Source organism: Amphiura filiformis, chromosome 2 (genome assembly GCF_039555335.1).
Source record: "Amphiura filiformis chromosome 2, Afil_fr2py, whole genome shotgun sequence".
NCBI lineage: Eukaryota > Metazoa > Echinodermata > Ophiuroidea > Amphilepidida > Amphiuridae > Amphiura > Amphiura filiformis.
Window position 1 is genome coordinate 85,254,941 of NC_092629.1, and position 15,221 is coordinate 85,270,161.

Below are 15,221 nucleotides of genomic sequence, written 5' to 3' on the forward strand. Positions count from 1 at the left end.
TACAATGAATCCATACCATCCATCCATCTGGTGGCTGCTTGGCCATCACTATACAAGAATGCAGGTTTCTCTGGTGGTACCGCCAGCTCGTAGGCACACCCATTAAAACCCGGATCTTGCTCCTCCAGCACCACCAACCAACCTATATCATTGGTACAGGCCCCATACCTGTGATTGATGTAGAAGTGACGGTATGGGTTTCCTTCATCATGGGGGCTAGGAAATGATAAAAACAATCAAAATTAAAACAGGTCTAGAAATACAAACGCTCTGAAAAGGCTTAAGAAAACAGTACGGAAACACTTAAATATGTGACATGATCTGGTCCATGGGGGCCAAAGGCGGCAAATTTGAAATCGAGATAAAGGCAAAAATATGGAGTAAAAAACAATAAAATACATAAGAAAATACACATCACAAAACCTGATAACATTAGAACCAAATATGCTAGACCTTTGGTGTTTTCAGTATAATGATAGCATAATGTTACTACAAGATAATAATTATAGTAACTCAATTGTCAAAAATGCCTCATTTGGCCCCCGTGGAGCAGATGGCGTCACATATGCAAATTTTCCTGCTCGCTGTGGTCGTAATATATATCTAGACCAAGGTTTGCAAATTGGGATCCCAAAAATTTGACATGTGCGAAAGGGGGGAGGGCAAGATTTTTTGGAAGACTGAGGGAACAAAATCCCTTAGTTTGACCTAACTGGAACTGACAACTGAAATGTCATTATAATTATTTCAAAAACAGGACATTTTCGATTCCATGCAACTCAAATTACATTACGATAATCGTCTGTATCGTAATTTTCTAACTTGTTCCAAGTGTAAACTAAGGGGGCTATCATTTTCTTTGGAAGGGGGTCCCAAATATACGGGCTTCATACATTTTTGGAAAGAAAAATAGGGGGTCATAAAAGTTTTGATGACCAAAATGTAGGGAGTCACAAGATGACCAAGGATAGTGTGTTTATTTTATTCAAAAAAACTGATTTCAATACAATTTTAGCCTGTTTAGGGGGTAAGGTGTATTGGTTGTAGGGGGTCATAAAACTTTTGTTGCCAAAATTTGGGACCCACCTAATCATACCTACCCTCTAATAGAGAATGAATTGTAGTCTGCTATTTCATCATAAGGAGAATTAATGAGTCTTTCTGGAGTAAACCAATCATACTTGTTGGAGGCTGTGCCATCAAATGTCAGTGTCAAAACATCCTGCCCATATCGTTGTAGAACCACTTTCACCTAGTAACAAATCATCATAAAGAGAAGATATATATGTGACGCATCACATCGAAACACGGCAGTTGTCGTCAAAATGAACTTGAAGATTTCTTTACCAAACTAAAGGACTGTTTTTAGGCTTTAAAATGGCACCTCTCCCATTAATATCGCATGTAAATTGGCGATTTTATGTGACAAAAACAGTTCAAATTTCTTATTATTCTCTTTATTTTTCGTGGCACATTTTCCTTATTATCTTTAAATGTGGGTTTCCGACAACTGCCATGTTTCGATGTGATGGGTCACATATAGAGGATATGTAATACAACATCACCCATGACAGGCTCATTCTCATTTAGGAGAGGGGGTGTGTGTGGGGGGGGATACTTGGATTTATTTTGGATGGGGATGTGCAGCTCCAGCCTCAAAACCCATACCCACTACGAAAAGGGTAATTTTGCAGTAAAAGGGAACCTTGTTTAAGAATTTTTCTTCAAATGTAGACCCATGTCTAATCTAAGGGTTTCTAACCCTAGATTTTAAACATAATCAAAATTCACATTCAAAGGAGAGACTAGCAGCGAAGTTTAGTCTCTTATATAAACGTAACATACGCTTATGCCACAGGCGGTCACAAATATATTTCATTTGGGTATTTTTATTTTTGGGAGATGCCCTCGGGTATAATTCAGACGATGTTGAATTGGGGGGAGGCTACGCTAATGAAAATACATGGAGTTAATCTCATGATTAAAATGGGTTAAACTGGTTTGTTCATAGATACATAGCTATATATTGGACTATTCCAGTTGAAATCCATACACCCCCTATGCAAGACAAGACATGGAGTATGAATTTCCAAAGGGGTTACCTGAATGGGTGACTCCATTGGAAATTTACACCCACTGAAGTGGTGTCTGGATTTCAATTGGAGTAGCCCATTACATTGGCCGTCAGATCCAGTTGCACATTAAGGCCAAAAAAAAATTGTTTGTTTGCCCCCGTCCGACCGACCGTGTACCCTGGTCGCGACCGTGTCTTTTTTTTTTTTTTTTTTTGAATTTTTTTTTTTTTTTGATTTTTGATTTTTTTTTTGGCATCGATGGGACATCGTATAAAACAGTGGTTAGTATAAATTTAAAGAAAGAAAATGTTAAGAAAATGAACAGTATAACATGCAGAACCATCTCAAGAGTTAAACCAGTAAAGTGCTGTGTGTTTTGACTTATTTACCAGTCTTCAAATTGTCAGTTTCAAGTGCAATATCTGTAACAAAAAAAAACAAAAAAATCCGACCTACCGACCCAACTGTTTCATAAGCCTCTATGGACAAACAAACAATTTTTTTTGGCCTAATCAAGTTTTCTTGTCAGGGCTGCACATTCTGTAAAGATTGAATATTATTATGTTCAGTGGCGTACGTAGCATCATAGGGGCAGGGGGGCACGTGCCTAGAAAATTCTGGAGTTAATCCAATGATACAGATGGACAAATGATATTATATAACAACAAACAAGCTATTCAGTTTATTCACGGTCAGTATGCATCGTATGTGATCCGGTAGGTAAGGGGCTGTGCAATAATTATGAGCCTTGGGGGAGGGTAAAATTGGGGAGGGGGGCAAGAAATTTTTGGCCAGCCGAAGGGGGGGGGAACAGGCCATTTTTGGCACACATTCATGGGGCGCCTTTTAAATAAAAGGCTTAGGAAAACAGTACGGAAATGCTTTAATATGCAAATTTTCCTGCTCGCTGCGATCGCAACATATATCTAGACCATTTATAAGGTTTGCAAATTGGGATCCCAAAATGTTGGCATGTGTAAAGGGGGCAAAGATTTTTTGGCGGGCTGAGAGGGGGGAGCAAGCAATTTTTGGCGGGCTGAGAGGGGGGGCAAGCAATTTTTGGCAGGCCGAGAGGAGGGGTCAAGCGATTTTTGGCGGGTCGTTCGGAAATTTTACCCCCCCTCATAATTATTGCACAGCCCCTAAGTGGTGGTGTTGCGGGTGTATTGCATTATCAGCTGTTGATGTAATGTTGCCACACAAAATAGCAGTGTACTAATTTTAGGATATTACAGTGCCCCCCAATCGATTGCAAAATTTAGAAAATGGTAAAAAATGGCTTGTGCCCCCAATCATGGTCGGTGCCCCCCCAATATGATGACCCACACTACGCCACTGATTACGCCACTGATTATGTTGGTGATATTTCAACAGGAATGAAGAAAACTAATTAATTAGGGAACAAACCAAAAGCCTGTTGACATCCATTAAACAAAATTCCTTTCGTGGGGGGCGGAGGGGGAAGGGCGTCAAAAAGTCTGATTACGCTTGTAAAACATCACTTAAAATATCAGTCAATGTTGATCTTTCAGGTTGGAATTTTCTATATTTCACACTTATGTTTCAGGAAGCGATGGAGGGGTCAGCCTCTTAAACAAAGGTACTTTCGTTTATAGGATGTCATCAAGCTTTTGGTTTGTTCCCTTAGGATTCTGGATTGTCAATTTCAGAAAGAAAGAGTATAAATGCATCCCAAGTTAGAACTAGCCCTGTTCGCTAACTGTGACGCCCCTCGAATAGTGTGAGTGAAGTGTGCAGGGATATCTTAGGCCAAAGAAAAAAAGTTTATCTCAAATGTAAATTTTGTTCATTTTGAACAATTCCTAAGTAAAAACGAAGTTTTTGATGTGATGAGTTGCCAGTCTGATGAAGCCACTAGTGTAGTGGTTAAAACGTCACTAAAACGTGAGTCAAAAACTTTGTTTTTACTAAGGAATTGTTCAAAATGAACAAAATTTACAGTTGAAATCTACATTCCAAATGAATTTGTTCAAAAAAAAAACAACAAGTTTATCTCAAACATTTGCCCAAAAAGCAAAGTGCTTTGCGATTTTAATTTCATTTTAGTGAAAAGAGTTATGCTAATGCGATTTTTTTTCCAGTTGGCAAATGCTACTTTTTGTAGAAAAAGGAAATAGTACAACATAGTTTGTATGTTTTTACCATTTGATAAACTCGTTTGCATGCTAAATTTTTTCATTGGTGCTCGATGAGCGTCTTTAAAATTTTCGTAAATGAAACTACATGGAATCCAAAACAAAAAAATCCTTTAAAAAGAGCAGGGGCGCATAGGCTAATGCACTGAATCGTCGTCACATACTTATGCCAGGATCTAGATTTCGACGAGAATCACAGAATCGATTCTCGTAATGATTCTCTCAGTTGCGAGCATCAACTTCTCTCATTGTATCATACAGTAAGTGCAGTGACTATGATGGATTTTGAGTCCCAGCGTAGAGCGTGTGATATGTAAGTATGTGGTATTCAGTATCCAATCTTACATTCAGAATTATTTTGTAACATTTCAGATTTTTGCCCCTCCCCCATTTTACTGTGGTCCCCCCCCCCCCCACACACATATATAAATCATATATATAACAAGTATACTATTGCATACTTCAAAGACAATAGCAGTTTCTCATGTGTGTGATATGTAAGTATGTGGTATTCACCCGGGGGGGGCACTGGTCATTGACAAGGGGGTATCATGCATGGCCACAAAGTTTCAAATAGCACCCTAAACAAGTATTTACAAGGTCTGAAAATGCACCCCTAAACAAGTATGACAAGTGCAATTTCATACCCTATAAATAAGTATTGACATTATTTTTGCCCCCATTAGAAGCAAGTAAATCTTGACTCTAAAACCATTCATGATAAACTGGGAAAGCACAAATTCAAAAGTTCATAATTTTTAACCTTTATTACATACTACATTTGTCTCAAAGGACCCTAAACACTGATTTATTGTACAATGTATACCCTTTTTCTCAAATTTCCTTGTTTTAGATACCCTATTCACGATACGTAAGTACAGTGCCTGATCATGAAAAAAGACCCTTTTTACTTGAATCTTTGGCCACGCATGGCCCCCCTGGGGGTATTCAGTATCCAATCTTACATTCAGAATTATTTTGTAACATTTCAGATTTTTGCCCCCTCCCCCCATTTTACTGTGTCCCCCCCACACACACATATATAAATCATATATATAACAAGTATACTATTGTATACTTCAAAGACAATAGCAGTTTCTCATGTGTGTGATATGTAAGTATGTGGTATTCAGTATCCAATCTTACATTCAGAATTATTTTGTAACATTTCAGATTTTTGCCCCTCCTCCCATTTTATTGTGGTCCCCCCCCCCCACACACACATATAAATCATATTCCTGGTGCCGCTACTGTTAATTTCACCGGCCACATCCACATGCAATAATAGCCTTTTAATTAATGCTTTGCGCTGCTAGCCATAGGCTTCAACTTTAAAAGCCCCAAGTTTTGAGATTTTTTAAATCAAAATATCAAGAGCTATATCCCAAGAACCACAGAACCAATACTAGGCGTGTATGTACTCATTATAATGCAATTTTTAATGCTGATTCCAAATATGGTCATGAACTAGGTACAATTCTGAAATGTCTGAAACTTGACCCCTGTGGAGAATATTAAAGTAATCACATCAAATGATACATTAAAAATCCCTAACCCAATCGAGTCTCACTAAAGCTCACTATTAAAACCACTGCATGTGCATGCATTCCACATAATGCAATGACGCAGTCAGCCTAAGTCATGTATACCCTGGGAAACGCTGTGGCTACAGGTCAGTGATTTTAAGAGTGTTTTTTAAGAGTAAATGTATCACTACTTTCATATGTAAAAGATTGCCAACACCACTTGCATATTTTTCTTTCAGGAGGTCATGATGTTTTTTAACACTAAAACTCAATGTAATGTGAGCTACGTTACCGGCTACAAAATGGGCTGGTTTTACTCAATCCAAGTTCATAAAAACCAAACTAAAGATCACTTGAGTGAAATGTAAACCCGAATTCACCATTTCATAGAAGTTTAAAGATGTGTAAATGAGTGTGTAACGTAGGTCACAGTAACGTAGTTCACGGGTCTTTAATGTTTATAATGTGACTTGCACACTTTAGTACGTTATGTCGGTTAATTCTAATATAAATGGGGTTCGACCACTGGTAGCTTTCACATATTATTAGGAAGTAGATGTAATACAAGTGCATACTATAGAATCCTGGTAACGTAGCTCACCATGGTCGGTCGAAATTTCAATGTTTACAACATTTCTATGCCAAAAATGCTACAGCATGTGATTTTTAAAAACCTATGAGTGTTTCCTTTCAAAAACCGCAAATTACATTGATACCTCTGCTTTACTTCTTTCCAATAACGTGTGTTAAAAAGGGGTAACGTAGCTCACAGCGTTTTGGTGGAAAGTGCAATTTATTTTAGAATTACACAAAGACCTTTTAATCACTAAAAAATAATGTTGATAAACAATATGATGGTGCGTTATCTAATTAAAAAACAACAAATATGTAGAGAAATCGCATTTATTCAAAGAAAATATTCAGGGTTAGATGTGACACTTGAGCAGTGGAAACACATTTTTAGCGATTTTTGAGCCTTCGCAAGGATTAATCAGGCTGAAGAAAGCATTTAAAGTATGAAAAACTATGTCTGTGTAGATCTCGTTGAGTTCTACCAGAAAAACAACATATTTGATGCCCTAAATGCTTGACAAAGTGTTTGTGGACCAAAGAATGGAAAAAAGGCTATTGGCACCGGATTTTGTAGAATTATTTATTTATAACATTCAGCCGAAGCCAGGCTAAGCCCAATAGTGCTCAAAAGCTACTAAATTCAGGGATGCCATCCGGATATGATGGGACAGGGAAATGGGAAGAGGTCCGTTTTTAAATGCAGGAGGAAAACCGGAGCACCCGGAGAAAAACCTGCAAGGACGAGCATGGATTGGCAACCAAACTCACATGTGGCACCGTGGGGAATTGAACCCCGGCCTCAGTGGTGAGAATTGAGTGAGAAGACCACTACACAGGCCCGTACGCAGGGGGGTACGGGGGTGCGACCGCACCTGCCCAAATTTGCAAAAGTATACAAAAAGTCCCAAAATTTCCGAAGTTATGCGAGCGTAGCGAACCAAAAAATCAGGTTTTTTACGTTTTTTTTGTGTCAAAAAAGGTCCAAATTTGAGGAAGAAAGTCCACTTTTCACAAAATCGCACCTCCTTGGAAAAAAAGTCCAATTTTTCAAAATCAGCACCCCCCCAAAAAAATCCTGCGTACGTGCCTGCCACTACACTATCCCACCCTCCCCATGTTACACTGGATAACAATCAGTACAGAAAATTGAATTGGAAAAAATGCATTATGGGAAGTGTAAGATATCTTCTCAGCTTCGATTTGATTTTTTAGACCACAAGTTTTAATTTACACTAAATAATTAAGTGATTGTTTTCTGACATGAAACAAAATAATGATAAATTATCACACCAGAATCTTCTGCCCACACAGAAGCTGTAAATCATTTACTGAATTCAAATTACACTTTTTAATTTCCTTTCCTTCCTATGTTGCTGTCAATGGATGTGATGCGGGGGTTTCGTTCTTTTTTTACCATGCAATTTGTGGACAAAGTAACTTTAATCTGCCCAATTCAGAGTTTTGTGGCTTTGCCAGGACCTATGAAAGAGGACCCAACATGAATTGTCCATTGGTACATGGCAATCCATATAGGCCTCTCTAGACCAACTTAAAGCCATATTATAACATTTTCAAACAAAATAGATTAGCATTTCATAAAATGTTAGCTTTTACTGTGAGATATATATCCCCTTTTATTTTTGAGCCGAACTACTACGGCAAAGCAAAGAAAATTGGAATTTACTACCAGCGCACATGTCGCCAATACGTACCACTCCTTTGGTCATGTTGTGGTACGACCCTTTGTTGTGTATATCACCGTCCCGCACGCCGTGTATGTACTGTGTGTTATGAACATTGTGTATGCATTCGACTAATAATTCCATCGTAATAATAAAGCGCCGGATCCGGCGTTTTATTCAAAATCTCGGATTTTGACAAAACTACAGCACCTAAAGATGCAAAAAAAAAAAAAAAAAAAAAAAAAAAAAAAAAGATTAAGTTGTGTGCAAATCATTTTGATTCACCCTGTTGAAAAGTTTTAAAGTTTTGGATTAGTCTTTTCCAAAGTATAACTTTGTAATTAACAAAGGAGATACTTTGTTAACGTGGGAGTAATACGTCAATGGAGGTTTTAATTTCATCATGTTCATTTAATTCTAATTAGTAGATTAAACTTTCTATGGTTGATCATATTTGGTTGGTTTGTCTCGGGTAATCCTATTCCTGTTTTTGAAACAAAAGAAAATGAAATGAAATGAGATAACAGAATGTGATAATCATTTCATATCAGTTTCATGAAACAAAAACTCCTCTTGGGACAAGGCGGTCAACCAATTGATTTTTTGACAGGTTTTAATGAGGAGTTGGTGTCAAGCTGTATCACTCCAGTTGCTAATGACGTACAAATGTCATAAGCCAATGAAATGACTTGTAAGTGCCCAGGCAAGGAAGTACAATTGTCATCATTGGTTCACCTTAATGTGTTGCACTAGCCATTGGAGTATGAATTTGGTTAGTGCCAACCTGGGCGTACCCGGTATTGTCCAAAAATTGAGCAGGCCGGGGCATAATCATATTGGCTGCGCTAGAATCAAGACGTGGATTTGTATTTGTCGCATTTGTTGTTACTTGGATTGTTTGTTACTTGGATTGTTTGTTACTTGGATGCTTGGAATGAAAGGTAAGCTATAAGCTTATATTGTAGGCCTAATATAACATATGATAAAGTCACAGATTATGCAAACGGACGAATAAGCTTTATCTTGAGTAAAAAGAGTTTGGAATTTTTTGACAGTAGGCTTAGTATTCAAACTTTAGAAATCAAGTAGATGCTTTATAATGGGAGATATTTATGCAGGAAGAAGGCAAATATTTTAAGGTAATGTATTATATTGTCAATTTTAATACTGGTGTAGCTACTTAACATTAAATATGTGTAGGCCCTATGTATGATCTTCTGAATTTCACCAAAAAAGGGGTTAATTTTCAAGTCTAAACATTTCTTATTTCAAGTTCAAAAAAAGCTGTTTCCCTGTCCCATTGTCTATGTTTGGTGTGTGTATTTGTGCAATTTCATCTGCCTTTGATAACTAAAAGTAAAAAACCTTGCAGGATTATTAAGTTGTATATTGTATTGTAGCCTAAGATGTAGTGTAAGTTGTACTTTTAAGATCATTGTAAAGCACTTTGTTCATATTTATGCTAAGCTTATATAAATTCTGTTTATTGTCAAAAGCTCATGCCATTATAAACAAAATTTGAACTTATTATTTGTGATATTGAAAAAATAGGAGTGGGTTTTTAATGAAATTGTACTCAAAATTACAAATAGGCTATATTAAATTGTATTTTTTGTTCTTTTTTAGATTTTTAGTGTGGCAATTTTTGCCTGGTTTATCAAGGAATTGTAATACACTTCATGCTGTCAGCTGGTCGATTCTTTTCCCTAAACTACTTTGTATTTTTTGTCAAATTGTCTGTAGATGGGATTGTATTAACCACATAATCTAACAGCATGTACTTCTTGTTCTAAAATCAATTGTAATTTGTTTTACTTTATGAATAAAATCACAACACCCGACACCGTGCTCCTTGGAAATAAAAACGAATCAAGATATTTTATTTTTCATAGTGTTCTTAAAATGTAAAAAATATGGATAGGTCTACTTTTGTAAAAGGGCTCTTGAAATGTTGTTAATATATAGGTATTTTTGCCAATTTGCACTGTTTTTGGTTTTTTTAGTGGTAAAAATTGCTAAAAGTGTTCTTGAAATAGATCAATATAGGGGAATATTTTGGATTTCCAGAGCGACCTTGCATTTGCGCCTTTGTGGGAACATAATTTGATAATTTGCTTTTGCTCTATGGTTATATAATGAATTTGTAGCTGTAATATGTTATTAAGATTGTTGTTAATGTACTCTCCATAATACCTGTGTAAAGCCCATTGATGCCCTTTGCTATATAAATTCTTGTTTTATTTTACTTGTTTATAACATCAGGATTTTAGTCCTTAAAACGAATATGGAATTATAACTAACATTGAGTACTGTTTTCTAAGCGGCTCATTTGTATACTTCAGATAACTCATTATGTGCTTTCAATGTAAATGTGTGGCACGTAGCTTGACACTATAAATACTTGTTTTAGCTCCATGTCCTTTATGTTGTTATACACAGTGCCAAAGAGATTGAACTGTTTTCTTATTTCAGACTATTTTGAGACATTTTTGGCAATGCAGGAAAAAAAGACAATCAAATTGCCCATTATTAAAAAATTTCAACCTCAATCAGACATACAATGTACTCTGTGCATTATTAAGCTACTTAGCAGTTCATGCCATTATGCACTATATGCGGGAGAGCCTCGAACTGGCAGCATACATGAATGGGAATTGAACTAGTCATAACGTTCTGTGTAAGGTTACATAATTCTTCCTTTCATGTATGCTGCCAGTTCGAGGCTCTCCCGCACATAGTGCATAATGGCGGAACTGCAAGTAGCTTAATAGAGTGCCCTATAAATGCTTTTAATCAGTGATTAAGATGTTACTCATGTTAGTGTCTGCATTAGTTTAAGGGGTTGTATTGGAGGGTATTGGGGATAAGGCCCTTCGCACTTGATTATTAGTTTCCTGTTAAAGATTTTGAACAAGGGACAAGGTGACTTTTAAATATTAATTATTAATTATCTTTTATTTTCTTTATTTAGTTTGAACTATTACAAGCAACTATTGACTCGTTTTGACTAGAGTGCCCTATAAATGCTTTTAATCAGTGATTAAGATGTTACTCATGTTAGTGTCTGCATTGGGGATAAGGCCCTTCGCACTTGATTATTAGTTTCCTGTTAAAGATTTTGAACAAGGGACAAGGTGACTTTTAAATATTAATTATTAATTATCTTTTATTTTCTTTATTTAGTTTGAACTATTACAAGCAACTATTGACTCGTTTTGACTAGAGCGGGCATTTAATTATTTCGCAGCAATGTTTGATTTTATAAATAAGTGAAGGTGGAGTTGTACTCTTTGTTCATTCAATCATTATTGTTGATATTATTAAAGTCAGAAAATGGAAAGTAGAAGTAGTTGAAAGTTATTTTAAAAGGAGAACATTAGAAATAAGAATAAAATAATTAATTATTTTGAAATTTTAAATTTTGGACGCGGGCGGTAAACAGGAAACTAATAATCAAGTGCGAAGGGCCTAAATAGACTTAATCTTCAGTCATTTTCATAGCGTTTAATTAAAACTGTAAAATATACCTACTTTAATGTCAATGTTTATTGATCATCCTCTATTACTTTAGATACAGCTACAAGTGTGAGAAATTGCACAGGTCAATTAAAAAAAAAAACCTGTTTGTTTGTGTGTTTGTTTGTCACATTCTCTAAATTTTATAAAATGAAATAGCAGATTGATTCCTATATAAAATAGATGCAGCTCTGATGCATGTGTATATTATTTGTGTGACCATGGGCAGAGATAAACTATTACTCTTAGGTCATTTTAATTTCCTCAAGATTCTCTTAGGGTTTAATTTTTTAATAATTTAAACATTAATTTTTGCTTGGCAAATCCAATGAAAAAATAACTCACTACTTTAGCTTCTCTTACTCTCTCTTAGGGTTTATTAATATCTACATCAGGCGCCAAGTGAATATGGGAGGGACAGCTCTGGGGTGAGGGGGGAGGGGGTTGGACAATACAAATTTTTGCAGTAAAAAGAAGTGCACAATTATTCTTGACACTGAAGAAACTTGAGAATTGGAGGCAGGTGTGCAAAATGTTTGAGAAAAGGTGCACAAAATGTTTGAGAAAATGCAACAAGGGATGTTTATCCACAAAATAGGAATTTCTCTAAACTATTGATCAGTCACTTCAAGTCAGAAATGTGTCACTTTTATCTAGTTTCATATTAAAACCATAATGTACGCTCTTTTTAAATTAATTTTGTAAATTGTTTTCAAACTGCTCAATTGTAATGTTTTATACATGTTCCAACTTACACTTTAATAATTGGAATCATCTCATTTTTTTAGGACAACAGAGCAAACAATTTTGAATTAATGTGTCAACCCCCAGCCAAGGTATGGGACAAAAAACCTTGTTACCAACAAAATTAGGATTTGAATGAAATTGTAAAATATCATTGCACTGTGAATACTGCAATTCGTACAGAGCCCACAGCATGTACAGTGAAGCTTGAGAACAGTGATATTCTTTGACATATTATTCATTTCTTTGATTCATTTCTCTTCGTAGCACAAAGTTGATTGACGATCACATGAATGCTGCATTGACAGGTATTTTTGGACACCTTATTGACTCATCTCATTAAATCATGTAAGTCAATTAAAATTTTTATATATTTGGTAAAAGTTGGGATGTTTGTTTGTTTAACACAGTTGGTCCTGCATGTAATGTTGATGTATTGGGTATGTTTGTACTTTGATGTGGGGGAGGGCCATTTGGAGAGTTCAGATAATGGCGAGTTGTCACACTCATAGTACTCGAAAATTAGTTGAGATGTGGCATGTTATGTATTGGGGATGTTTGTACTTTGATGTGGGGGAGGGCCATTTGGAGAGTTCAGATAATGGCGAGTTGTCACACTCATAGTACTCGAAAATTAGTTGAGATGTGGCATGTTATGTATTGGGGATGTTTGTACTTTAAAGTGGGGGAGGGTCATTTGGAGAGTTCAGATAATGGTGAGTTGTCACATTCATAGCACTCAAAGAGTAATATTTGGCAATAGTTTGGATGTGGGATCTAAACGTGTTGAAATGTTTGCTCTTTGAAGTGGGGGAGGCCCATTTGGTGAGTTTAAATATGGTGATCATTATTTTTTTATTCATTTCTGTTTATAGCATAACATAGACTGACGATCACATGAACGCTATTGACTGGTTTGTTGGTCGTCTCATTTACTCATCTCATTTTTAAGTAAGTAATTAACAATCTTTTCAAACTTGCATGATATTCTGTTTGGTATTTAAGTTAAATGTGATGTTGGTGTTGATGTATCGCGATGTTTATACTTTGAAGTGGGGGAGAACAATTTGGGGAGTTCAAATATTGTGAGTTAAAGGAGGATTTCGTGATCCTAGCATCCTCTTTTATGACATTTTTCAGTAGATATCCACGAAAAAAGCTTATTTCCAAAATTTCAGTTGATTCCGATTTTGCGTTTATGCGAGTTATGCATGATTATGTGTATTACACTGCTCCATAGACAATGTGTTGTAATTTCGTTCTGGTGCACCAGAACGAAATTCAAATTTGGCGATATTTTTGCTAAACGAATTAATCTGCAAGAAATATTTGGTACATAAACATTATGTAGCCAGAGGTATCCAGTGGTGTAAAAATCTCAACTTTTTTGGGAAAAGTGGGGGATGAGGCTGTGGATCACGAAATGCCCTTTAAGCAGAGCACTGGCAGAGTTACATGTATGTTTGCCAAAAATGGGGATGTGTCATGTAAAGTTGATGTGTTGTGGATGTTTATACTTTGAAGTGGGGATGTTAGTACTTGAAGTGGGGGAGGGCTGCTTGGAGAGTTTAAATACTGCAAGTTGTCACATTCAGAGTACTTGAAGAGTTATTTTGGCAAAATGTAGCATATTATGTTCATGTGTTTGGTATGTTTGATTTGAAGTGACTACGGAAATTCATCATTACTCGTCGAGTGGTCGATAGACGTCCCAATAAATCGGACTTAGTCACCGGTCAGTTCTACAGCATAGATATCCATGGCTAACGATGGTTAACTATGGAAACATGTTAAAGGACATCAAGAAAATTTTCTAAGTTATTTATTTTGAGCTCTTTCGAGTATCGACGAGTAATGGATATATTCTGTAGATTTAGGTTTTGTCTGTGACTGCTAATGTGAGGCCGTCGTAGGTCGTACAGGGCTCAAACTCGGTGGGTGGGTGTAGTTCTGTCCTGGCAAGAAGAAGTTTATGTTTGTTAAGTCATCCGACCCCGGGGCCCCCTCCAAGGGGTCATTTGAGGTCAAATGACTAAAAACTGTCATATGGGCATGAAACTACAATCAAAGAAATTAATGTTGGTACACTCGGGCATACTAAATGTAAATCGCCACCCCTCTCCCCCAGTTCAATGTTGATGAAAGCACTTTTTCCATTGGGCTCTCCAGTCTCCCCAACATTGATTGAGGGGAATGGGGAGGGAAGAGGAAAGGGAAGGTATGTACTTCTCATCAAACATAGTTATACTAATTTCACTTAACTCTCAGAGCGGCAATGAAGAGTTCCAACATATTGTCAAGGTGTACCAACTATTAAATTCCTTGATTGTCCGAGGCGAACGCAACATATGACATCTAAAATTCGTTTTTGTCTCATAACTCAACAACAGAATCATGATGCAGTCATGTCTACAGTAGAATTCATCTCGACCTTTGCAGGACTTAAACCCCATTAAAAGCTATTAAACCAAGATAACACTCATTGAAGCAGCTCAACTGATTAAATCAGATCTTCTCTGGTTGTGTACAAGTGTCTGTTTTCAATGTGCGACATCGCAATAAAGCTGGTATTACAGCTTCAGTTGGGCCGGGTAACCGATTATAAAGGAAACGAAAGGAAACAATGGTATGTGTACCATTGTTCACGAAATGAGACAAAGACCTGCTTTTTGTTAACCAGCATTCTTCAAAATGAGCAACATAATGATTGTTGACTTAACACGGTTTGGAAATAATTTCTTCATATTTTTGGTGTTATCTGTCGTTTACATATCCTTCCTAAAACACAAAAGTGCGACCCTCTCCAAACATCTAAATTAGCTAAAAATTTAGGACATGTTACAAAACTTTATTTTCTAGAACCTATTTAGAATAATTTAAATGTAGCTTTTACCGCTTTTTTGTGGCATCCTTCAGAAGTGAGCGGTCCGATACCAATATTTTCGGTCA

The 15,221-nt window shown here is 36.4% G+C and overlaps 1 protein-coding gene across 1 annotated transcript in view; it reads right to left on the reverse strand.

The window, feature by feature from the left end:
* The window catches only part of LOC140144215 (uncharacterized), a 95,140-nt gene that overhangs the window by 12,620 nt on the left and 67,299 nt on the right, over nucleotides 1-15,221 (reverse strand). The window contains exons 21-22 of the mRNA XM_072166032.1: nucleotides 1,101-1,252; nucleotides 17-216 (exon numbers count right to left, since the gene is read on the reverse strand). Coding sequence (XP_072022133.1) covers nucleotides 17-216; nucleotides 1,101-1,252 — 352 coding nt within the window. The remainder of the gene's footprint in view (nucleotides 1-16; nucleotides 217-1,100; nucleotides 1,253-15,221) is intronic.